The sequence below is a fragment of the Aedes albopictus genome, chromosome 2 (genome assembly GCF_035046485.1).
Source record: "Aedes albopictus strain Foshan chromosome 2, AalbF5, whole genome shotgun sequence".
Lineage (NCBI taxonomy): Eukaryota > Metazoa > Arthropoda > Insecta > Diptera > Culicidae > Aedes > Aedes albopictus.
Window position 1 is genome coordinate 507658707 of NC_085137.1, and position 24738 is coordinate 507683444.

The 24738-nt window shown below is 40.7% G+C and overlaps 1 protein-coding gene across 1 annotated transcript in view; it reads right to left on the bottom strand.

The window, feature by feature from the left end:
• Positions 1-519: 519 nt before the first annotated feature.
• LOC109621718 (acid sphingomyelinase-like phosphodiesterase 3b) overlaps positions 520-24738 on the bottom strand; it is a 340436-nt gene continuing 316217 nt past the window's right edge. Inside the window, exon 10 of the mRNA XM_029870311.2 lies at positions 520-11340. Within this exon, the coding sequence (XP_029726171.1) occupies positions 10902-11340 (439 nt within the window). The 3' untranslated portion in view covers positions 520-10901. The remainder of the gene's footprint in view (positions 11341-24738) is intronic.

Genomic DNA, 24738 nt, shown 5'->3' on the forward strand with positions numbered 1-24738 from the left:
TTTTCTTTTGCTACTTCATTCTCTTCCAATGCTAGTTCAATGTTCAGTTACCAATCAACCACATGCTTATTGATCAGATATTTCAAGTTTCAACGTCTTCCGCTTTCTGAACGTCAACAGACTGTCAACGAGAAACCTCTGTATACCGACTGCTTAAATTTCGATCATTCCAATCGCAACTGTCCATCGGAACTTAATAGTCACAAAGTCAGAGCAGACCTTCCATCACAGAATATTTATATTGCAGAGTGGAACATTCCGAAGGAACTGGTACTAGCCGATCCGTCGTGGAACAAGTCGCAGCCAGTTGACTGAGCACTCGGTGCGTGGCATTTCTATTCGTTCTTCCCCAGTGTTGCACGTTTACAGTTGAATGACTTCATAGACGCTGGTTCTTCTACTCTACTCCACCCAGAAACTACTTCTGGAACTTCTGCATCCAGTTCCGTATCTATTTCGATGGTGTGCCTCCCAATGCTATGAACTTTTATGGAAAAGTGAAGAACAGATCCTCAACGAGGGTTACTTTGTAGACGTTGTGTCTTCCAGTCTTATGATTCAGTGAAATTACGAATGCTCAACTGGCCAACTACACACTTTCTTCGATGCCTTGGAATCTGCCTACGGTGCATGCATCTACACTCGCTGCGAAAACGATCAAGGTCAGACTCGTATTTGCCTGCTGGGATCCATATCGTGCGTGAATCCCCTAAAACTAGTTACTCTTCCACGTTTGGAACTTTGCACTGCTGTTTTAGGTGTGTTCATCTTTACGATCGGATCAAAAGAATTACAGTCTAGACTCCTACTACACGGCTTCCGTCTACACGGTCACCTGCTACACGGATTCCTATTACACGGCAGTCCGTGTTATAGGAATCCCAGAGCTTATGGGATTTCGCCTAATTGGGGGTGTGAGCGAATATCTCTGGTGTATTACAAGATAGCGCCATACTTTCTTTGGCAAAGTTGTAGTATTAGATCTATCACACAATGCCAACTAACATCTAGTTAGTCGGCAATTTGGCCGTTAGAGGTGCTATGTAGAAGTGGTTGCAATGTACACTCGCCAGTAGAAGCAATCATAAGTTATCACATGCGATATCACAAGATCTACTTTATTTGGAACAATGCTGTTTTCGGCAAAGTTGTTCAGTAGGTCAAGAACAATCTAGTGATACACCAATTAGTTTGTGATTGTAATTTTACATTTTGTTGATGATTTCGACGCTAGGTGGCGTTAGTCGTCAAGTAAAGATTTCAATTTATCTCTCTCTCGGGATCCAGAGCAGATAGAAAAGTGTCGTCTTCGGTAAAGTTCTTCAAAAAGTCGCGAGCTATCTGGTGATTCAAAAATTAGTTGATGATATTTCCGCCTCGATTTTGTGGTCCGACGTTGCCATTACGCTGCAGTGAATCCGGTCACTTCCGAACTTTTGGAAGACATACGTCGGTAATCGGGTCTCAGAGATCCAAAACTTCACCCATCGCTGTACCTGGAATTCGTCAGAGGCAACCTTTGGCGTAGCGGACCCGAATGGTTAACATGTCAAGCACAGTGTTGGACAGCACGCCAAGCTCCAAACGTACCCAAAAAGACCTTGAGGTTCGAACGGATTTTGCAGCGGCCAACAGCGATCAACTTGTTGTCAATGGTTCTTCTACAATCGTCTACAATCGTCACCTATTGCTAGCGTTTCGTTACGAATTGTTGTGCCAAAACTCGTACTCAACCAGAATCAAACCAAGCTACCACCACTGTCAGTCTTTTTCTTCAACAGTTAGTGGAAGCCAAAACGACCCTCATTCGCCTTGCGCCCTTGCAACAAACATGCTGCACTTCTTCCCAAATCACATCCTTTCACGTGACATATAGTCAAGCACTTCCACTGTCCGCGTCTGCTTTCCTGGCTACACTGTGAGGTTACACAGTGTCGCTACAGTGGAGACTCTAATAAGATCACTAGTCGAAGGCAATCCGCTTAATAAGAGATTAAAAGTTTATGAGGTTTACTTGGTCTTACAGATGATGACCTGCAAAGTTCATCCGAAGATCCTTGGATGATCTTGCGAAACGTCGCCGTGATCTTTAAACCACAACTTGCATCGTCCGACACGTCTCCGACCTCTGGGCTCGTACCTGAACGTGTAGCGCCACGAGAAGAAAGATTGTGCCGATCGCAACATCCTCCCGTATGCTTGACACGACTGCGTGGTTCTTTCATCGAGATTTATACCGCCGAAAAAAATGTGTATCGCCGTTAAAAACCAATCATGATCCCGTTTGCCTAGTTTCAATCCCGAAGTTGAATCAAAGTATCGTCGCTCAACTATCCGACAGTATCAGGGCATGCCACTGAAAAATAAATCTATACTGTCATAATTCTGCAAAGTGACGTAAGCGCCATTCAAAATTTCGATATTTTTTGGTATATTATATATAATATCTGGAGTAAAAATAACACTGTGGAATGCCTGCTGTATAAGAATTCCTAGTCGTAATCTATCATCTATGGAAAGAAACTTAGAGGATGAGCAAAAGTTTTATGCATAATAACCAAAAAATGGGCCTAAACTATCAATGTCACTTACGTCACTTTGCAGAATTACGGCAGTATAGATAACGCTTGAGAGTTTGCTCCACTTCCTCCAATAGCCGAAGCAGGTCCCAAGTAACAATGAATGCTGAACAGTGAGAGTATTAGCTGAACAAAAGCTGGTTAATGGTGTCATGGCTGAAAACAATGACGGCTGAATATTGGTCTGAAGTATGGCTTATTCAACCTCGCAAATCAGCATTACATAGATGGCTGAATATCAAGTTGAATAGAATATTATTCATCTGGGTAACCAGCTTTAAAACATACACCAACATGCAGAATTAATAATCTGTTGTTTAACCTTAAATCAAATAATTTTTGACAGCTGGCCCCAAGCATGTTTCGTGAAGTCAACATCGCTTCTTCAGCCTCAATATAAACTTAGTATAACTATAAGTTATAGTCAAGAATATTATTCTTGACTATTCAGACACAACAAGTAATGCTCTTGTTTTCAAGGATATGTACATATACATGTGTGTGTGGTGTAGGTGCTAAGGTAAGTGACTATAAAACAGAAGGTCCGAGTTCAATTCCCGGGAAAACTGTCGGACTCATTAATTTATGCATGCCTAAACATCTCTTCTGGTAATAGATGTTATGTTAAATGTTATGTTAAAAATAGGCTCACGAAAGTGTTTTTATTTTATTTTAACACATTTAATAAATTTAACTGTTTAAGATTAAGCGCATATTAGGCCTTAAATCAGCCTGCCAATGAACCTCAAATCAGCTAAAGGTTGAACAAAATCACCACAATTAGATGTTTAAGAGCTGAATAAAGGAATATACCACTTGTGCTCAGCTTTAGTTCAAATGAAGGCTGATTTAAAATAGTTGGAGAAACGTTTGTACAGCATCAAATTGTTACCTGGGGTGCTGTGCAGGGGCAACTTTTCCACTCGACAGGTTTATGAACGCCCAGCGGAAACGACCAACTCATGCCACAGTCGAACCAACTACAATAGTTTACAGCATTTTTGAACTCGGTAAGCTGATGATCATTTTTGGTGTAGAATCATGCCCTGAGTTCGAAAACGCGAAGGAAAAAAATTACAGTGGAGCGGAATTTTTTTCGACTTTTCATACAAGGTTGATGATTTGAAATCGATTTTTGTTCTATTTTTAAGCAACGTCGCATACTTCACACATGTCATTCTTCGTAATCAATGCTCCGATTGAGCTGAATTTTTTACTGTAACTTGCCTACATATGATATGTTAAATAAACGTTGAGAAAGAATTTTAAGATTGTTTTATTCTTATTGAAAAAAATACATGTCTTCATATATTTTTGGAAATTTGGCTAAAATTTAAGAAGATCGTCCCTAAAACTCGCCAATATCTTGAATTTCATCAATCTGACGCAAAACCTGCATTCAGATGATCAAATGGTATTGGTAAATGGTAAAAGCTGAATTTTAATTTATGGAAAAAGATTTAAAATTGGTTGAACAAAACGCAAGATATTTGAATTTTAGTAAATTCCATATTTTCCAAAGTTGTGAAACTCGATATTGAGCTAAAACTCAAAAACCGTTCTACTTAAAATTTTTTGAAGGTCGGTTTCGAAATCAGCGCTTAATTGTGCTTCAAAAATTTTGGTCGTTGACAGAAGTTCACGACTTTCGTTTTATTTTGTAAACTAGCTATCAAAGTATCGCCGACCAAGAGCAGCTCTTGTCGTTGCATCAAACAGGTGCTGCAAACCGGCACACGATTTCACCGTATTCTAGCCCAAGAAGTAGTTGCACACAGTTTTCACATCGATAAATAGAATGATTGAATCCTTCAAAATGAATCAACATGATGCTGAACAAGACACCGCCGATTGGAGAATATTTGTTGATTCTGAAGTAAGTACTAAAGGATTTTACGTCGCTCACACGCCAGTAAGGGAACATCCATTAAGTACGACACGCAAAATTGGGAATTTTCGACCCCCTCCTCCTCGTACGGGGTTTTGCTATAATTAATACATTGCTTGTCAGACTTTCACCAACCCCCCTCTCCCCTAAGACCGTGACGTACTTAATGGATAGCCCCTAAGAGTACATGATATTGAAGCTGATGCGAATGGATAACGTACTCACTGTCGTCTAAAACTAGCTTAGCCAGGGCTTACCCAAGGAATGTAGAGGATGCTCCAGGTCGGCCTCAGAGACACGGTCTCCTCCATTTGAAAAATTTAAGCCATTATCCCGATGAGGTGCAATACAATCCATCGATTGTTGATTACCCACGAGAAGTATTTCATGATAGAACTTTGCCATAGCCATTGACTGCTCCGATCCCCATCGTTATCGTTTGCTAAGCAGTAAGCTAAATACACAAAGTTCACAGATCTCATCCAATCAGCAACGAATATCAGCTGCCCAAGCAGGATATTCGGGACCTATCCGATCCAAGAAATGTTCCTGACTCCGATCAATCTCAGAGTACGAAGTGCAACTCGAAGTTCCCAATTCATTCAATTCATTGATACTTAGAATTGTGTAAGTCAAAAATCATTGGATCGATCAAATTTTGACTCACTCTGGCAAGCTCAGGTTCCGAATGTGAGAACGTTGACATGCGACTAGAAAGGCCAAAATGCTATCACACACGATTTGGACGTATCGATTTTCTCCTTCGATTCTCCTTCTTGAACCTCCTACCCTGAGTGAGTAGTATCGATGTTCGAAAGTAACGCGTTCCGTCTGGTTGGCACCAGGGCTGACAATCGTCCTTCTCGTCACCGCTACGTGAAGAAAACAATAAAGTCATCTTCGTCCGAAAAAACAACGGTGACGAATGGCTTTTACGTCGCCTTCAAAGGGCTTTACGACGAAACTCAGTCATAATTAGTCGACCATCAACTTTTCGCCGGTACCGTCAAACGACTGTGGGTTTCGTCATTCTGATAATCGTAGATCAATCGTCGCGATAGCTGTAGACAAGAGTGCGGCAGGATTCAGTCAGTATTTGGGCAAGTCCCACCGCAAGAAGAACAGTACACCAATCGTGCTGCCAATTGAAAGATTGAGCTGACATCAACAATTGGTGGCTCCAGAGAGGAGCTACTACCACCAACAATCCTTGTCCGGCTCTTGAGCAGCAATCGCGAGTTTCTCGGAAGGACCATACATTCTGCTAACGTACGTTCCAACGCCTTCAATCTTCACCGCCAAAGTATTCCATATGCAGCTCATTTCTGACTATTGTGGTAACGTCCCGGCTCAAGGAAAACAAGAAGAGTTACGGTAGCGCGGGATTTGGATGCGCAGAAGTCCAAGGAAACATCTCTGCTCTTATTCGCTGCACATATGATTTGAAATGACTTAATCAAGGCTTGATACTAAGGATGGCAGTTAGTTTCTAGGAGTCACTTAAATTTTTCAATCTGTGAGTTTAGCCTATAGTTGCGATACTGGAGTAGTAACAACCAGAAGATTTTCTGTATCACTTGTACAAAAATCTGTATATATGGCATCGCTAGTAACAACGGGCAGTCAGTCAAGCTCAAGTATAGGTTACGACGGTTGAAGGTAAAATAAAATAATAAATTTCTGACATGCAATCACACCTGCCAAAAACTACTATTAGTACCAATCTAATCGAACAAAAGTGTAAAAAAAAACCAGATTAATCCACCTAGTGGTGATAGTGGTTTTCTCGTCGAACATGTACTCATGATCTTTCCTTGGTTGGGATACGACTGGGATGATTTTGCTTCAGAATGTTGGCTTCAGCCTTTTGGGGGAATCGAAAACACTAGTTTATGATTTTTTTCGACGTTTCGATCTGTATGGGGCCTTTTCAAGGGTTCAATCGGTCAAGGTTTCCTAGTCAAGATGGCTTTGCCCAACTTAAAAATGTCACACGGATGTTTTGGTATTTATTGAGTCCGTTCGGTTTGAAACCGTCGTGATGTGGACAATCTCTTACCTATCGGGCGGTTTAGAATTCGGTCCCTGTTTTTGAAATCTTCTACTATTGTTTGTTTAGCTAGTTTCTGTGCTAGGGCCATCATTCAGAAGCATGATCTATCCGTCGACGTAATGCGAATTGTTCCTGAATCCTGAGAATAACTTATTTAGAAAAGCAATAATTTTAATAAAATTGGGAAACTTATTAATTGAACATATTCCGACGTTACGTTAAATGTATAGACAGAGCAATAGAGAAATATCAGAATTTTCAGTTGATTGCTTGAGCACCTTCACTATCACTGAAGACCGATCAACTACAAGACGATAATTACAAGCTAGGATATAACGTCTTTCACAATCACAGATGACTTTACAGCAGGCCTGCCCATCCTTTCGTGGCTACTTCCGGCGTGACATCTGGAACCGGTTCAGTAACACTACCGGTTCCGATATGGTCTGAGAATGTTTCCCTGCCTACTGTTCATCAGACTATTGAAAAGGCCACTGTTTGTTGTATCGCATGGATGGGTTTGTTCACTTGCATGTTTAGCCACTTCCGGCGGAACACCCAGAACCGGTTCCGGCACATTACCGGTTTAGATATGGTCTGAGAATGTTTTCCTGCCTACTGTTTATCAGGTTATCGAAAAATCCGCTGTTTGATGTGTCGCATGTATGGGTTTGATTCACATTCATATTTGGCCACTTTCGGCGGGTCACCCGGAACCGGTTCAGATATGGTCCGAGAATAATTTCCTGCCTACTGTTCATCAGGCTATCGAAAAAGCCGCTGTTTGATGTATCGCATGCATGGGTTTGGTTCACTTTCATATTTAGCCACTTCCGGCGGAACACCCAGAGCCGATTCCGGAATACTACCGGTTCAGATATGGTCTGAGAATGTTTTCCTGCCTACTGTTTATCAGGTTATCGAAAAATTCGCTGTTTGATGTGTCGCATGTATGGGTTTGGTTCACTTTCATATTTAGCCACTTCCGGCGGAACACCCAGAGCCGATTCCGGAATACTACCGGTTCAGATATGGTCTGAGAATGTTTTCCTGCCTACTGTTTATCAGGTTATCGAAAAATCCGCTGTTTGATGTGTCGCATGTATGGGTTTGATTCACATTCATATTTGGCCACTTTCGGCGGGTCACCCGGAACCGGTTCCGGATCACTACCGGTTCAGATATGGTCCGAGAATAATTTCCTGCCTACTGTTCATCAGGCTATCGAAAAAGCCGCTGTTTGATGTATCGCATGCATGGGTTTGGTTCACTTTCATATTTAGCCACTTCCGGCGGAACACCCAGAGCCGATTCCGGAATACTACCGGTTCAGATATGGTCTGAGAATGTTTTCCTGCCTACTGTTTATCAGGTTATCGAAAAATTCGCTGTTTGATGTGTCGCATGTATGGGTTTGGTTCACTTTCATATTTGGCCACTCTCGGCGGGTCACCCGGAACCGGTTCCGGAACACTACCGGTTCAGATATGGTCCGAGAACAATTTCCTGCCTACTGTTCGTCAGGCTATCGAAAAAGCCGCTGTTTGATGTATCGCATGCATGGGTTTGGTTCACTTTCATATTTAGCCACTTCCGGCGGGTCACCCGGAACCGGTTCCGGAACACTACCGGTTCAGATATGGTCGGAGACTATTTTCCTGTTCACCGTTCATCATGGTTTTGAAAGTGCCGCGGTTTGATGTGTCGCATGATTGGGTTTGTATCGTTTTCATATCTGGCCCCTTCCTGGGGTACCGATCCGGAACACCTAAATGGCCATAACTCCGGAACGGCTGGACCGATCCCAACCATTTTCAATAGGAAACAATGGGACCAGATTCCGCGTCGAATGAACCGTTGGTCATTAAAATCGGTTGAGGTTTACTGCCAAAAAGTGATGTGAGTTTTTTTTTGTACACACATACACACACACACACACACACACACACACACACACACACACACACACACACACACACACACACACACACACACACACACACACACACACACACACACACACACACACACACACACACACACACACACACACACACACACACACACACACACACACACACATACACACAAACAGACATCACCTCAATTCGTCAAGCTGAGTTGATTGGTATATGTGACTCGACCCTCCGGGCCTTCTATCAAAAAGTCATTTTTGGAGTGAACGTATAGCCTTTCCAGTACACTTAGTGTACGAGAAAGGCAAAACACGTATGTACCAAAATGGTGAGCGGAAATTCCATGTAACAAACGGAGATGGTTTACGATACTTCTTCTAGTATATTGAACTAAAAAATGTTGCTTGTCGTGAAAAATAAACAATAAAATGATTTGTGAGGAGAAATCAGCTGAATCAGCATCCTAAAATGTTTTCTGGCTAAGCTAACCTAATGCTGAATCGTGTGACGCTTCAAGCACGAACATCCTGATTACGTATTATTGCAAATTAAACTTTTACTGTTTATTTTCAAACAGCTTTAAAACGTGAAGAAATGTGAACAGTTGCTCCACTATTTAAAATTGATTTCTACCAAATATATCATCAAGCAAAGAGCAATGAAATAACTGTAGACAATAAACGGCAACTGTTTCTACCATCGCTGACATTTACCCATGCAGAAGGGTTAAACACCTCTTCCAAGAAGGCAAACCAACCCAGAAACGCTCGAATGCACACGGTTTTCCATTCCCAAAAAAGAGAGTAGAACCCACGCGAATTCAGAACTCCTCGACCGTGACTTTGAAACGGGGGCTAAAGGAATTCACCGAAATTCAAGTCGCTCGAAAATTGACCCAATTCCATCGCGCTCACAGATCAAAGTTCGCCATATAGGTAACAGCACAGCGAACCATATCGTTTGTCCTCTTGATCCGACTCGATACCCTTCCACTGCGCTGCACTACTGTCAGAGTTCGTTTGGAACGATAATCCAATTACACACGCTGCTCTCTTATGACGTGGGTGTATTCAATCTGCAATCTACGGTCATCGACAGCGGCGATGCTGATGATGATGATGATGTGTGATGACCTGATTCCTTCGGGTGCATAAATACTCCAACAGTCATCAGTCAGCCATGAGCGCATTTTCCATTCCCAAGGCAATCATTCCACCACCGACCATCCCACCCTCGCAATGTCCAGATTGAGTCCGAGCGCACACATGCGTGAGAATGAGAGCAAAACCATCGCTAATAGCAACAAGGCCGCAGTAATCCTGGGCTCGTTTTTTTTTTTTTGTTCTGTCATCTGAGCTTTTGTTTTCCAAGAGGATACCTCTGGGGCTGGCCCCCTCTCACCCACACCAGAGAGTAGGAGTAAAAAATAATTTGGTGACATAAATTTGCTAGCACTTTCCATTGTTCACCGGCTTTGCGGCTTTTGTTTCGTTCAATCTTTTTATGGGGGCAAAATTCAACGCAAGGCCAGGGGGACCATTTGCGTTGGATTTTTTTTTTCTATACCAATATTAGACTGGTTCAATTGCAACTGCTATTAGAAGTTGTAGCAGACATGTCTTATGTCACAAGTGAAGATCTGAAGTTCTGAACTCTATAGTAGTTCGACTGATGTGGAATACTCCAGAAAATGTCTAATAAGATGCCAAGGGGAGCATAGACTGCAGTTAGTTTTGAATTTCTTCAGTTTATATTAAAAAAAAAGCTACCATAAGATGTAGATGTAAAGGAAAATGGTCTCCAAAATGAATAACAGTATCTATTGGCTCTCAGGGAGTCAATGTTTGATGAGATAATGTTGCACAGTATTGCGAAAACAACCATCTACAGCTTTAGAGTTGGATTTTAAGTAGGTAGATATATAATAAGTTACAGGCCCGTGCACAGAAGTGGTGCCAAGGGAGGGGTTTTCCCAATTTCGGCAACAGGCGGAGAGCTCCAAGTGTATTTAGCATCGGTAATGGGGAGGATTTAACACTCAAACCCCCAATCCACCCCCCCCCCCCCTTGTGCACGGGCTTGGTAAGTTAACAAGCTGTAGAGAGTAATCAGAAAATAGCATATTTGTATTTACCTAATGAAATGTACTTCATTTCTAACAGATCAAAGTTTTACACCAGCCTAAAACAATGTTGTTTTCATAGCACTACTGTACTGTCATCCTGTCGAACGCGATGTAATTTGTTATTGGGGATAAAGTAAACCCAGTAGTAGCAATAGCACTAGCAGACCACCGAGCGGATGTGGCAATCCCAAAAAAAAAAATCAATAAATATAATGAATATGTAAAAAATGGGATTTTCTTTCACATGTTTCCCTCCATTCCGGTAAGAGTACACTCTGGCGCGGTCGAGTTACAAAAAAAAACAAGGCTAAAATTATCAAAAATTGATAGCTACGCACACTCACTTTAACTTTGATCTCACTGGCACCGGCGAAAGAGACGCGACAGCAGCAAGCGACGAACCCAACAGGGATGACACACGAGCGCACAGTAACACAGCCGCAGCACACACATTTGCCAACAGAATCACCCCAATGTTCCACACTAGCACACCCAGCCCACACAAAGCAACACTCCGGAAACGATGGCTGCCCCAATCGAAATAGCTCCAACCGCCGACGAGCAGTGCCAGTGTGGCCATCAGTGGCACTAGGCCGATTCCGCCGTGCGCACCACCGATGAGGCCCGAGCCGTTCTTGGAGGCCATTGCCTTGGCTGCCGTTTCCAGACAGCTGCGGAGCTCGCGGTAATCCAGCCGCGTTATGGCACAGTAGTGATTGAGCAGGCAGGCACCCTCGCAGGTCTGCGTCGAGTGGCGCACCGAGTTGGCGCGATAATACCTGAAAGTAGAAGAAAATGTAACCCATTAGATTTAAAACCAGAAAAATTGATGAATTCAGAATTAATAGGTAATTGTTATTGGAAATGCTTTGTTATTCATGTACACACAACAGAAGCACGTGTTTTGATGATCAAATTGAGATTTGAATTGCAAAAAGTAATCCACTTGCTCCAGAAGGAATCGAACCTACGACTTCCAATTCGCTAGATGGGCACTTCTCTCCTCCAAGCTACGGAGTCACTTGACCATCTCTGTCCCCCGGAAGCGTAGTATTGAACTCGATTCCACTAAGGAATGTATCGTAAAGTAGTTGCAAATGTTCACAGCAGCCTCATTAATAATTTCGTTTGATATTTTAGTAATTTTATTACTAAAGATACTGTATTAATCCTTGTAAAAAGAAATGCCAAGAATACTGGATACATGTTTTTAAAATTTTGCACACCTTCAAAATAAATAGGAATAGTCAAAAATGTGCGATAATTTTTGAAAGTTTGAAAGTCATGACATATGTAAAACAAATGTTCAAGAAATATTTCCACTACATTTTAGCGCAAATACATTAAAATCCTAGCTAAAACCTCAATTTATGCATGGTATTTTTATGCAGTTTCAATTTACCCAATATTGTTCATAAGAATATTTATTAATGACGGTAACTATTGCAACGGTGGCCAGGGGGTGTTTATAGGGATAAGCAAATGGAAATCACAGTGGAGTTTCGGGGGGTCCCAAGGGGTTTCCGTGGGGTACCAGAATATCTCAGGGGGGTTTTCGGGGATCTGAGGGGATTTTCGTAAGTATTGCAGAGAGCTTCAGAGGTTTTCGAGGCGTTAGGATTCGAAGGCGTTAGGCAAGCGTTCTTAGGGGTTCATATGCGTTACATAGGGTCCAAGGGGATTTTAAAGGGATTTTGGAGGTATTTCAGGAAGTTTCAGAGCAATTTTGGTGGGATTCAGAGGCCTTACGGAGGCGTTTTCGGGGGTTTTGGAGGGTCTCAGGTGTGATACATGGGGTCCGAGGGGGTTTTAGGGGAATTTTAGAAGCATTTCAGGCAGTTTCAGAGCATTTTCGGCGAGATTCAAAGGCGTTACGGAAGCGTTAGAGAGGATTTTGAGGTTTGGGATTCAGAGGCGTTACGGAAGCGTTACGGAGGAGTTTTCGTGAGTTTCGAAGCGTCTCAGGTGCGTTACATGGGGTCTAAGAGGGTTGTCCGATCTTCGCCCGAACAAAATTTGAATTGAACTTTTTTGACATCGTAAACCAATGCCTACCTCGATGTGCGAAAAGTTTGCGTTCAGCGGACTGCATCGCTGCATCGACGCAGCCAACTTGACGCAATCGAACGCAACGCAGCAACGAACGGAAGAACGAAAGGGAGGATGAAAAACTCGCGCGCAAACCCAGCATCTTCGAAGCGGCTGAATCGGCTCAATCTCATTCTCTAAGTGGACCGCGCGGCGTTCAGACAAACTCTGTTATTTTTCGTATAATATAGTTAATTTGTTTTGTTAAGTGAATCACCAGTGCTTTTTCATTTCCGGATTCGAAAGTCCCGTGTATCTCAGTAATACAGTCCGCTGAATTCTCTATGCTTTCCACCTACGAACAATTTTCTGGTGTTGGTCTGTGCGAAGACGCAACAAGGGTTTAAGGGAGATTTTGGAGCCATTTCCGGAGGTTTCACAGCATTTTCGGCGGGATTCAGAGTCGTAACGGAAGCGTTACGGTGGAGATTTCGAGGATTTCGGAGCGTCGCAGGTGCGTTACATGGGGTCCGAGGGGGTATTAGGGCGATTTTGGGGCCGTTTAGGAAGTTTCAGAGCATTTCGGTGGCATTCACAGGTGTTACGGAAGAGTTTTCGGGGGGTTCGGAGCGTCTCAGATGCGTTACATGGGGTTCGAGAGGGTTTAAGGCGTTACTGGAACCATTTCCTCACTTTTTGGTTTTTGATTTTTTTTTTAAATAACGAAGCAATATTTTTAAAATCGGTTTTCATACACAATGTGACGAAGGATCAGTGTACGCAGAATATGGCACCGCACACGCTCAGAAAACCGTTCTGATAAACGTGAACAAACAAACGCAAATATGAGAACAAGCAAATATACACCGTGAACTGGAACTAGTTCCAGCTGTCAACATGGGCGTTCTAGAAAACGTGAAATCTAGTTCACGGTGTATATTTCTTATTGTTGTTATGGTTGCTATGCATAGTTCCCGTTTGTTCCCGTTGCCGTGATTGGGAGTGCGCGTATATCGGAACGGATTTTTTTGCGTGCAAGCTAATAATAGGCAACAAATAAGACACGGCAACAACGCTTTGTTTTTTCGTTAGCAGATAATAACAAAGATCGCTTCCGAGTTTGTTCGCAATAAAAACGCTAGGAATATTTGTCTCCTTCTGTTTACATCGTTATTTTCGCATTGTTTTTTAACTGAAATTCGACTTTCAGGTTAGCAAAAGTCATAATTAATCCAAATACTTATGAATTCGATGATGTGGGTCGGAAATATCAGCAGAAAAGCAGAAATATCGGCACACGCACGGCAAGCGATGCTTGTTTTATTGCTCTCATCACCTGGCATGCGTTTGTTGCGGAGCGCCTTTGTTATCAACACGCACCGCCTAGGACAAAGCGTTTGTTTTTCGGCGTGATCCGTTTTTCATACCCTGCGAAGGATCAATGATTTTTTTCCAGGTTGAAAATGCTTTTCATTTGTAAGGAAACCATTTTTGAATGAAATTTCAATAAAAAAATGTTTTTGAAAAATTGCTAACAGTTTTACACCTGAAAAAATGCAGGAGATAGCCCTATCCTTTCTATAACTGTGTATGGAAACTAATTTCGAAGATTTTGCTTCGTTATTTAATAAAAAATCAAAAACCAAAACAATGAGAAAACGCGTCCAGTTGAGGGGGATTTCAGGAAGTTTCTATGCGTTTTCGGCGGAATTCAGAGGTGTTACGGAAGCGTTACGGCTGAGTTTTCGGGGGTTCCGGAGCGTCTTAGTCGCGTTACATGAGTTCGGAGGGGGTTTAAGGGGGATTTTCTAGGCATTTCAGGAAGCTTCAGAGCGTTTTCGGCGAAATTCAGAGGCCTTGCGGAGGAGTTTTAGAAAGATTATGAGTGTCTTAGGTGCGTAACTTGGGGTCCGAGATGGTTTTAGGGAATCTTTGATGCGTTTCAGGAAGTTGCAGAGTTTAGGGAAACCCATCCCTTAATCCTTTAAAACGCCCTTGAAATGCTATTTGATTCTAAGATGTTCTTGAAACCGCCTGGTACGACCCTGACCTGAAATACCTGGAAACACTCCTTAAGCCCTTTGGAACCACCTTTTCTGAGTTCCCTGGCAACTTTATGGAAACCCCCTCAGCCCCACCTCAAATGCCCAGGAGCAAGACCTGTTCTCACGAACTAGATTCCCTCATCAAAGCCCAAACTTAATTATGCATACATTTCCTCATTTTATGCCTTTTTTAATTTATGCACATTTTTAATTAACCTTCACATACCCGACCCCCACCCAAGTAACACAGAAAACATCATTGAAAATCAAATTTGTAAAAGATGTTATAATGTAGTGCTATAATCGTATCTGAACACATCTTGTGTTGAAACCATGTTGTATCTATGTTTGACAAAAACAAGTTTCTAAAAAATCCTATCAACATCACCACAAGTTAGAATAACATAAATTTAACGTTGATTAAACATCGTCGTATCATCGTCTACTTCAATTAAAGATGTTTTCTAAAACATTGACAACACATAGTTAAAACCTTCGGTTCCAAATATGTTATCAATACGTTATATTAAAGTATTGAATACGTCAATATACAAGTATATCACTTCACAGTCTTGTCATCAAAATCACTGTCTTGTACATCATAAATGAAACAACTTTTACAAATAAAAACACACGGAAATTGAACCATAATAGCATCCACACTCATATTTATTGCTTTGTCACTTGTTTAAAGGCAAACACAGGTACATAAATACTCTTTACAATGGTTGGCGACTGTAGACACCCTTTAAAGCCTGAATCCGAAGAAGGAAGCCACCACTTCTAACTTCACCTAAATATCCCATTATCACCTAACAATCACTTTATATACTTACGTGGCGGCTTAATTCCACTGAAAAGCCCAGTTTAAACACTATGAATGATCCCGCGAAACCTTAGAAATTAATTTATTGATACTGGCTCCGTAAACTGCAGACTGAGATTGTTATTGTTATATTTATGCTCAAAATAGGTAGGTATCCAAAACAAAAATCCCTTCCATGTATGTTTGAAATACGTTGAAATGATGTATTTTCAATGTAATATTGAAGGTATTCGAGAAACATGTTATTGAGATGTTCATAAAATGTAATATGAACGTGAATCCAATATTTTGAAATTTTCCATATCAGGCCAGATGAATTACAGTGCCTAAAAAGTTTCACACTGTAACACTTCAGCCGTTGATTTATCTACACTTTTTCTCAAAATAATAATTTATCTGGGAAAGTCAAAACATTGATTGAAATAATATATTTTCCTTATCCTTATTGCACATTCTAAAAATACATCATTAATACAACATAAATGAAAATAACCTTCCAAAACTTTTTGGCGGTACTGTGTCAAGAAGCCACCATGATGCATGTCTGAAAATGTGTTCGAAAAACTCAAACAAACCTGAGTAATGACAAAAATCCCAAAAACCTCCCTTCTTGTTTCCAATCCAATGGAAAGCGCATGAATTCATGAAGAGTGAATGTGTTTATTTCACCATAAATTTTGAATGGCACATGAAATTGGATCACATCGAGATGGTAAATTACAAATCAAATGAGAGGATTAATAATGATGTTGAGCCAGACCCATAATAGTTGCCATATTTATTTACACAATACATATGTGTTTGATAAATTATGATTTCTCAGCGAATAAAAAATAAGTTTCTACGATGTTTGCAGAGAACATATTCAATACTTAATTTTATGTTATAAGAATGTTTCGAAAAACATCTTTAGTAACATCGAAGATGTTTTATAAGCCGCCATTTTTTGCGCTTTTTCGGTGATATAAGTGTACTAAAATACGTTTCCGACATTATTACAACAAGTTGTGTTACTTGGGCAACAACTCATTTTCAAAATGCTGGCATTTCGTCAATTTTCATCCGATTTTTTTTAAGTCGCCCTTAATCGATCATAAATTGGTGCTAGTTTATTACACTCAAGTGGTCATGTAAATCCGGAACCATTCCGGAGATATTTCAGATTGTACTGGGGTCAGGGGGTGGGATCTTGTATGTTTTGCCAAATGGCTAAAAGTTATTATTTCGTGTGTTATTGTGCTTGAGAGGCCCCCGCGGAACTTGTTTCAGGTATTCTGGAGCGGCCATACCAGTTGCTACATAGTTCAGTCAACTTTTTCTGCCCCATTCTCGTGAAATCATGAAGTTTGATACGTCACACGACATGTTTTGGTTGCAATCCAGAAATGTCCCCGATTTCACCCCCGTGGAACCTATGCTAGATGTTCCGGGGTGGCCATGTTAGTTGATACAGACTTCAGGGTACCGTTTCTGAATTAGTCATTCGAAATCATGAAGTTTGATATGTCGCACGACATGTTTTGGATGAAAACCAGAAGTGTCCTCAATGAGGCCCCGCGGAACCTGTCACGGTGATCCGGATGGGTCATTTTGTTCAAATCTGGTTATCGCAGTTGTGTTTTATTGTTCGCAATAAAAATTCCGCTGAAAATCGATAATTCAAATTCAATAACACACGAAATAATCATTTTTAGCCATTTCGGCACCCTCCCTGAACCCAGTACAATCCGAAATATCTCCGGAATGGTTCCAGATATTATATGGCCACTTGGATGTAAGAAACTTGCACCAATTTATGATCGATTGAGAGCGACTTCAACAAAAAAAAATAGGGACGAACCAGCCAAGGGCTAAAAGTCTCTCTAATAAAGACAAATCAATCAATCAATTCAAAAAAAAATGGATGAAAATTGACGAAATGCCAGCATTTTGAAAATGAGATGTTGGGGGTCGGGTACGTGAAGGTTAATGAAACCTAGCCATGTGCATAAATTGAGGTTTTAGTGTATTGAAAAAGCAGAATAAACTATTTTTTAGGAATCCCTTTTTTCGTACTCCTCCAAATGTCATTTTCACAAATGTAAAATACACAAGGTTAAAATATCGAATTAATTTGATTAGACATGCTTTTTGATTTATTAACGAGATAGTTTTAACACATAACGAATTTGAATATGCTTTGAAGGTACTTTAGGAACACTTTGACTGATCATTAAATAGAAAATTTTGGTGTCCGACGATTTGGTCGAATGCCGTTTGGCCGAATGTCGTTTTTCACGATTGTTTTCTGTAACTGTCGCGGAAGAGTCAGCTGGAATTCCTTTTATCAGTTTTTCAAGAACTCTTCTTTATATTTCCAGAAAATTCTCCAGGATTACCTCCAGGGACACTGCCAGAAATTCCTTTGTAGATTTTTTGAGGATCTATTAACAATTATGCTTACCCAAAGAAGATTTACGCAGGATTTCTTAGAATGATTTAAGCAATAATTCCTCTAAAGTTTTCTCTTGGTATCCTTTCAAAATGTTTGTCCATGTATTTCTATAAAATTTTGTATTCCTCCAAGAATTTTCCATGGCTTCTTGAGGAGTTTTTCAGGACATTTGTCAAAAGATTGCAACCGGTCCACGGGTTTTTTTTTTCAGAAATTTCTTTCGAAATTACTTCTGGGATTCTTTACCGAAGTTTCTCCAAGGATTGCTATATTAGGTCATGCTTGTATTTTTCACATATGTCTTCAAACATTTTCTAAGGAATTCCTCCAGAAATGTTATCAGAATTTAATCCATGAGTTTGTTGTTGGTTTTCTCCGAAAATTCTTCAAGATGGTACCAATTGTTCGATTTCTGCGATTTGAGGTGCTAACTTTTCATCGATTGGTTTTCGGCGAGATCGAAAACCAATTCGATGACAAGTTAGTACACAGAAAATTCTTCTAGAAATTTCTCAAGTGATTTTTCAAAGAATATCTTCAGGAGTTTCCCCAGGAAACGTTTGGAGGAACCTTTTTTTTATTAAATGTTATTCCACAAGAATTTGTTTCACAAAGATTCGGTTTTTTTTTTCAGAAATTCTTCCAGAGGGTCCCTTCAGAAGCTTTTCCAGAAAAAATTGCTTAAATTTCTCCAGAGGTACCGTAAGGTATAACTCCACCAAGTCAGGAGTTTTTTAGGAGTTCATTTGGAAATTTCTCAAGAGATTTTTCTAGATGTACCTCCCAGGGTATCTCCAATAATAACTTCAGGTATTTCTCCGGACATTTCTTTGAATTTATTCAGATCTTACTTGAAAGATTATTTCTTGCAGAAATAACTCCAGAATTCGTTAGTATTTTTCATGGAATTGTTCAAGACATTTTTCTTTGAATACCTGAAGATGGAAAAGCTCAAACTTTTTTCGAAGACCCATTGTGTGTTTAATTGACTAATTGAGGGATAAACTTGTGAAAAAAATACCACTTGTTTTGGTGGGTCGAACCCACGACTCCGTATCGCTAGTCCGGCGCTTTAACCAACTAAGCCACAGAACAAGTTACAACTCTGTAAAATAGAAAGCCATTTAGACATACCAGCCGTCTGGTATAGCCGGTGAAGGGCAATAACATTATCAGCCCACCTGAAGACGGTTCTCCAGTTCTCCAAGGTTTTTTTTTTTTGTATCGATTCCGCAAGTGGTTCTTTTATTATTTCTTCGATGGTTCCCTAAAAAATGCCTCCAGGATTTTTTTTATTGCTTCTACAGAACAGTATAATGTGTATATTGGGGGGCCAGTCAAGAATGTTTTCATAACAAAATTATCTTGGACTGAGCGAGAATCACACCCAGGGGCAGTCTGTAGGGAAAATAAAACTCAAGGTCAGACGCCAATATTCAACAAAAATCATCTAGTTCGTTTCCCGGACATCACATCCGCACTTTCCGGTTCCTCAAATTCCACTGCAGATATACGTCAGAAGAAGCCGCAGCATAGGAAAAAGAGTTTGTAATAATCTTTCTTGTGTGAAATCAGAAAACTTTCCCATTTGCTCGAGAGTAGCAATGTGTCGCTTGCAGAGGAGAAATTTCCCGTCAAGATTGATGAAAAAATGGGATGAAATTTTTCTCCATGCTTGCTGGCGGTTGGTGTTCGGATGAAGTAGAGAAAAAAAATGTTTCCCCCACAAAAACAGATAGTTTGTTCCAATAGAGTCGACTGAGGATGAAATTCTCAAGCAAAATAAGATTGAACCCAGCAAAGAATTATGAAACCGCAACCCCGGCTACGTGCGTCTCGCCCATTTTTTTGCTGCGTAGATTAAAGTCCGGATTGTGCTAGATAAATTCCGGTTCGAGAGATTTTTTTTCTTCCAGGATCCCGATTTTGTCCGGCGATAAAATTGGTGAAAATACGATGGAGACCTTCCCGTCCAGGCTCCCCAGGTCTGACCCCGAACCCCTCAGTGTGTGTGTGTTTGCAATCTGCTGCTGCGGCTACGGTGGCAGCGGCGGCGTGGCTATCAGAGTAATGGAACAGAAACCAATATTTATATTTATAAGTGGTATTGAAAGTTATCGATCCGTAAAAGTGGTTAAACAGAAGCGAAAAACTTTTACCCCACTCGACGGCAATCGATTCTAGGCACGAAACCCGTCGAATCAATTCGGCGAAATCGCGTAAAGTACCTCAAGTGTTGGCTTTCTATTTTGTACAAGACTGCCAGCAAAATGTCCCCGCCGGGAATTCTAAGCGAGTTCTGGAGCCACCATTGTTGTTACTGGATGGATTTGGCCACAGCCACAGAATCGACGGGAGGCGGTTTATTTATTCAAATCTGTTTTCGCTTGGAAAATCCTACACAATGACAGGGCAAATAACTCAAGAGGTTGTAAATTTGGTTCGTGGGCCTAGGCCACATTCCTGCGTCGCGCGTTTGACACCGTGTGTCTTGTTCTGCGCTCTGCGTGTGAGTGGGGACCCGACATGGCACGTGTGGTGTGATGGCAGCAGAAAAGGTTCCATTTTGTGACCTTTCCGGTTCTTCGTTGGACAGATTTGCCTTGGTGAGACGTGCGTGGGTCTGCGGTCTGGTATGGGAATATTGACGCGAGCTGAATTTGCAAGGTGATTCGGTGGAAAGCTGGCAGCATATAGTAATCTTTTGGTGTAATCAGGACTGCGAGGACTATCTCCTCGCCTGTGATACACGATTATCAAACGGGTTCGTAACGTATGTTTATAAAGGAATGCGTAAGCACACATGGATGATGGACTTTTGCAAGTGTTTTAGATGAAACGGTAACAAAAGATACCACACTGGTATTAAGATAAGCCCTCTCCTGATAAATTAAGGACGAGTTTTTGTGCATGAATAAGGTTTGTGCTCCACATGTGGGAACTCAGTTCTTCAAAACAGGTTTTGGTCGTTGGATTTATAAATCGGACTTAGGGGGTTTCCAGGAGTTTCAGGGAAGCCTAAAAACAGGGGCACCAGTTTATTTTGCAAGCGTATATGGAAATTTAAGAGGGTTTGATTTCAGTATATTTCAAGTGCTTTTCAGGAGCATTTCGGAGAGTTTCAGGCGATCTCAGTGGTATTTGAAAGGAATACATAGATGTTCCAAAGGATCTCAGGAGCTTCAGGGAATATTACAGATGAGATGAGTTTCAGGTTTCATTCAACCCTCAACTGCTCCCTCCTTGCCCTTTTGCCCCTCCCTCTATCGGATATTCCTGGGACTCCTTTTTCTACCCTTCTGACGAATTTTGATGAGTTGCTCCGATGTGGATGAATCTTTGCTAACGCCTGCAGTACCTCGATTTAGAGGAAATTTCCATTTTCAAAATGTCTTCTTCTTTTTCATCTTTATGGCTCGACGTTCGCATTGGAGCTTGGGCTGCCTCACTTCAACTTAGTTTTCTTTGAGCACAGTTAATAATTGAAGGGCTTCCTTTGTCTGTTATTGCATGAATTTGTACATTCTGTGGCAAGTACAATGTTACTCAATGATCAGGGGGTCGAGAAAATGTTCCCGACAGGAACGGGAATCGAACTCGCCGTCTCCGGATTGATGATCCATAGCCTTAATCACTACGCTATCTAGAGACCCCCATAAAATAGAATTTTACATAAAATCCAAGTATTTTTTTTAATTTCCTTTTTTTAATTGTATACAAGAATGTACCGTGCGAGGAGCGGACCTGGTGTGATGGTTAGCAACGTGATTGCCATGCCGAGGACCTGGGATCGAATCCCACTCCTGACAAACTCGCAAAATGTGAGTTCTTCCTTCGGAAGGGAAGTAAAGCGTGGGTCCCGAGATGAACTAGCCTAGGGCTAAAAATCTCGTTAATACAGATAAAAACCCAGATTAATCCACCTAGTGGTGATAGCGCCTTTCTCGACGAATATGTACTCTAAGATATTTCCGTCGCCATAACCCGAAGTGTTCCTGAATCCTGAAAATACTCTAGAACGGAACAAATAGCATTTTCTTCTTTTGTCACAGTGCTCGTTCGTCAATGAGGGGGTGGAGTTGATAAATAATAAATGTATTTGATGAAACATTAATTCATCGGGTTTGGTAAGAAATTTTCTGGAGGACTCTTTACCTTAAAATTTAAAAATTGATTGGTTTATTCATTTGTGCCCTTCCTCAAAATGTTGTATTGCGACCCAAAATTTTGACTTAAGAGAAAATCGAAATTTGTGTCAGCCTTGTTCAGAAAAGGGAACATTCATTTACGCTAAAATTGGGAATTTTCGACCCCCCTCTCCCCTTCGTACGGGTTTTTCCTATATCTAATGCATTGCTTGTCAAACTTTCACAAACCCCCCCTCCTCCCTAGAACCGTGACGTTCTTAATGGATGACCCCGAAGCAAGAACCTTATCAAAGCCATAATCAAATTTGGAAACTTATTGATGGCTCATATTCCTATGTTATGTATTATGTTTAACGTATAAGCAGAGCTGAAAAATATTAAACCTCTCAGTTGACTGCTTGACCACCTTCACTAGCACTGGATGCTGAACATTATCAAGACATTTCAGCATTTTTTTTTCTGCACAGTTTAGCCTTTACTTTATTATCATTGGTTATACTGCCGTTCCGAGCAAAGTCCAACAACAAAATTACAGCAAATTGAAAACATGATTTGTATTCAGCAACAAATTGATATCACATTTTTATATCATTTTATATTTACTTAATTTGATTTCAAATTTTGCTTTCGGTTTTCTGTCATTTTGAACAAATGTAAATATTTAGTGTTACAATAGTTTTTAAATTTTTCAGTTATCTATGTGAAGTAATTCTAAAGATATATCGTCAGTTTCCTGCAATAGGGGCACAACTCAAAATTTGTCATTTTTGAGATTTGGATGGCAAATGATGAAAAACTATGTAAACTTTCATCTCACAAAGACCCGTTCCGAAATTCGTTGAGAAACGCGAGATTTTCGCATTTTCACCAATTATCCGCAAAAAAGGCACAACTCAAAATCAGTCAACTTTTTCAATAGTCGATGAAAAATAGTAATCCAAAATTCATGAAACAGATAGTCCTTCAGTCCCTTTCCATGATGCAACAATCAAAATTCGTTTACTTCTGTCGAATAATGTGAGAAATAAGTGAACTTGTAGGAGGTGCTTCAAGATTGCCAATTTTCAAACGCTCATTCTGAAAATTCACATTTTTTTAGTTGTACCCCTATTGCAGGAAACCGACGATATCATTAGTGCAATTGTATTATTGCATTTAGGATTTGATATCAACCGAAAAATTCTACATTTAACGATTTTTCATTTTTCTAGCGCTGATAACAAAAACAGTTATCAATTTGCTATCATCGATAGCAGGAATGGTTTTAAATTTGCTGTCACAGGAACATTTTTCTGCTCTCTTTTTTGATGTTTTAACCGTTAAAACGACCAAAACGATAACAACCTGAGTTATCAAAATTTGCAATATCACAACATCAAAATTAGTTTTCAATTTGCTATCAGACTTTGCTCGGGGCTCTACGCATGATTATCCCATGTTATATGGGGTTCCCATATAACATGGGACAATTGGCATGGAACGGCAGTATAAGATTCATGTAAAATTTGACAAAAAAAGTGCAAGCAAGTAAAATTTCCCATAATAACACCCATTCAAATTTCAATTGTGTTACAGAGCGCGATGGCTCAACCAGTTGCATTAAAATTGTGCGCAGTAATTTAAGTCGCAAAAGGGGATTGATAATATAAAATTAAAATTTTCCCATACAACATTGATCCATCCTACTGTATAATTACGCCTCAGGAAAATGGTGGGGTTTGACAAGATCGCTTAAATTTTTATCAAGATTTTGTTCGTTCACGCATGTGTATCGCTTGCATCGATTTTGTTTTGTTGTAATTTCAGCGATGCATCTAATCCTGATTCTGCAACACTGCCGGTAATCTTAGGTGTGGTCAGAGCTTGGGTCAAAGACTATTTTCCTGCTGCCCGTTTATCTGGTTATCGGACATTTTTGATGATTTGATATTTCGCATGCATGGGTTTGGTTCACTTTTTAAACTGGCCACTTCCGGCGAGACATCTGGAAACGGTTCCGAAAAACAACCGGTTCAGATATGGGATTTAGAGGATTGGATGGTGATTATCGGTGATAAACAGCTTGTTAAGCGTTTCGACCTACTATTCTTCGGTCATCATCAGACGCATTCAGCAGGATTCACCCCTTCAACTTCGTCAGTCTACTATATTAGCGATTCAGATATGGTCTGAAACTATGTTTCTGCTTACCGTTCATCTGATTATCGATATAGCCGCTATTTGGTTTGTCGCATGTCTGGGTTCGGTTCACTTTTTTAATTGGCCACTTCCAGCGGGACAGCTGGAACCAGTTCCGGAACACAACCGGTTCAGATATAGTCTGAAACTTTTTTCCTGCTTACCGTTCATCTGGTTATCAAAAACGTCGCTTTTTGATGCGTGGCATGCATAAGTTTGGTACACTTTTATAGTTTTCCACTTTCGGCGGGACAACTGGAACCGGTTCCGGAACACAACCGGTTCAGATACGGACTGAAACTATTTTACGGCTTACCGTTAATCTGGTTATCGAAAAAGCCGCTCTTTGATGTGTCGCATGCATGGGTTTGGTTCACTTTTTTAGTTGGCCACTTCTGGCGGGACACCTGGAACCGGTTTTGAAACACTACCGGTTCAAATATAGTCTGAAACTACTTTCTTGCTTACCATTCATCAGGTTATCGCAAAAGCCGCAATTCGATGTGTCGCATGCCTGG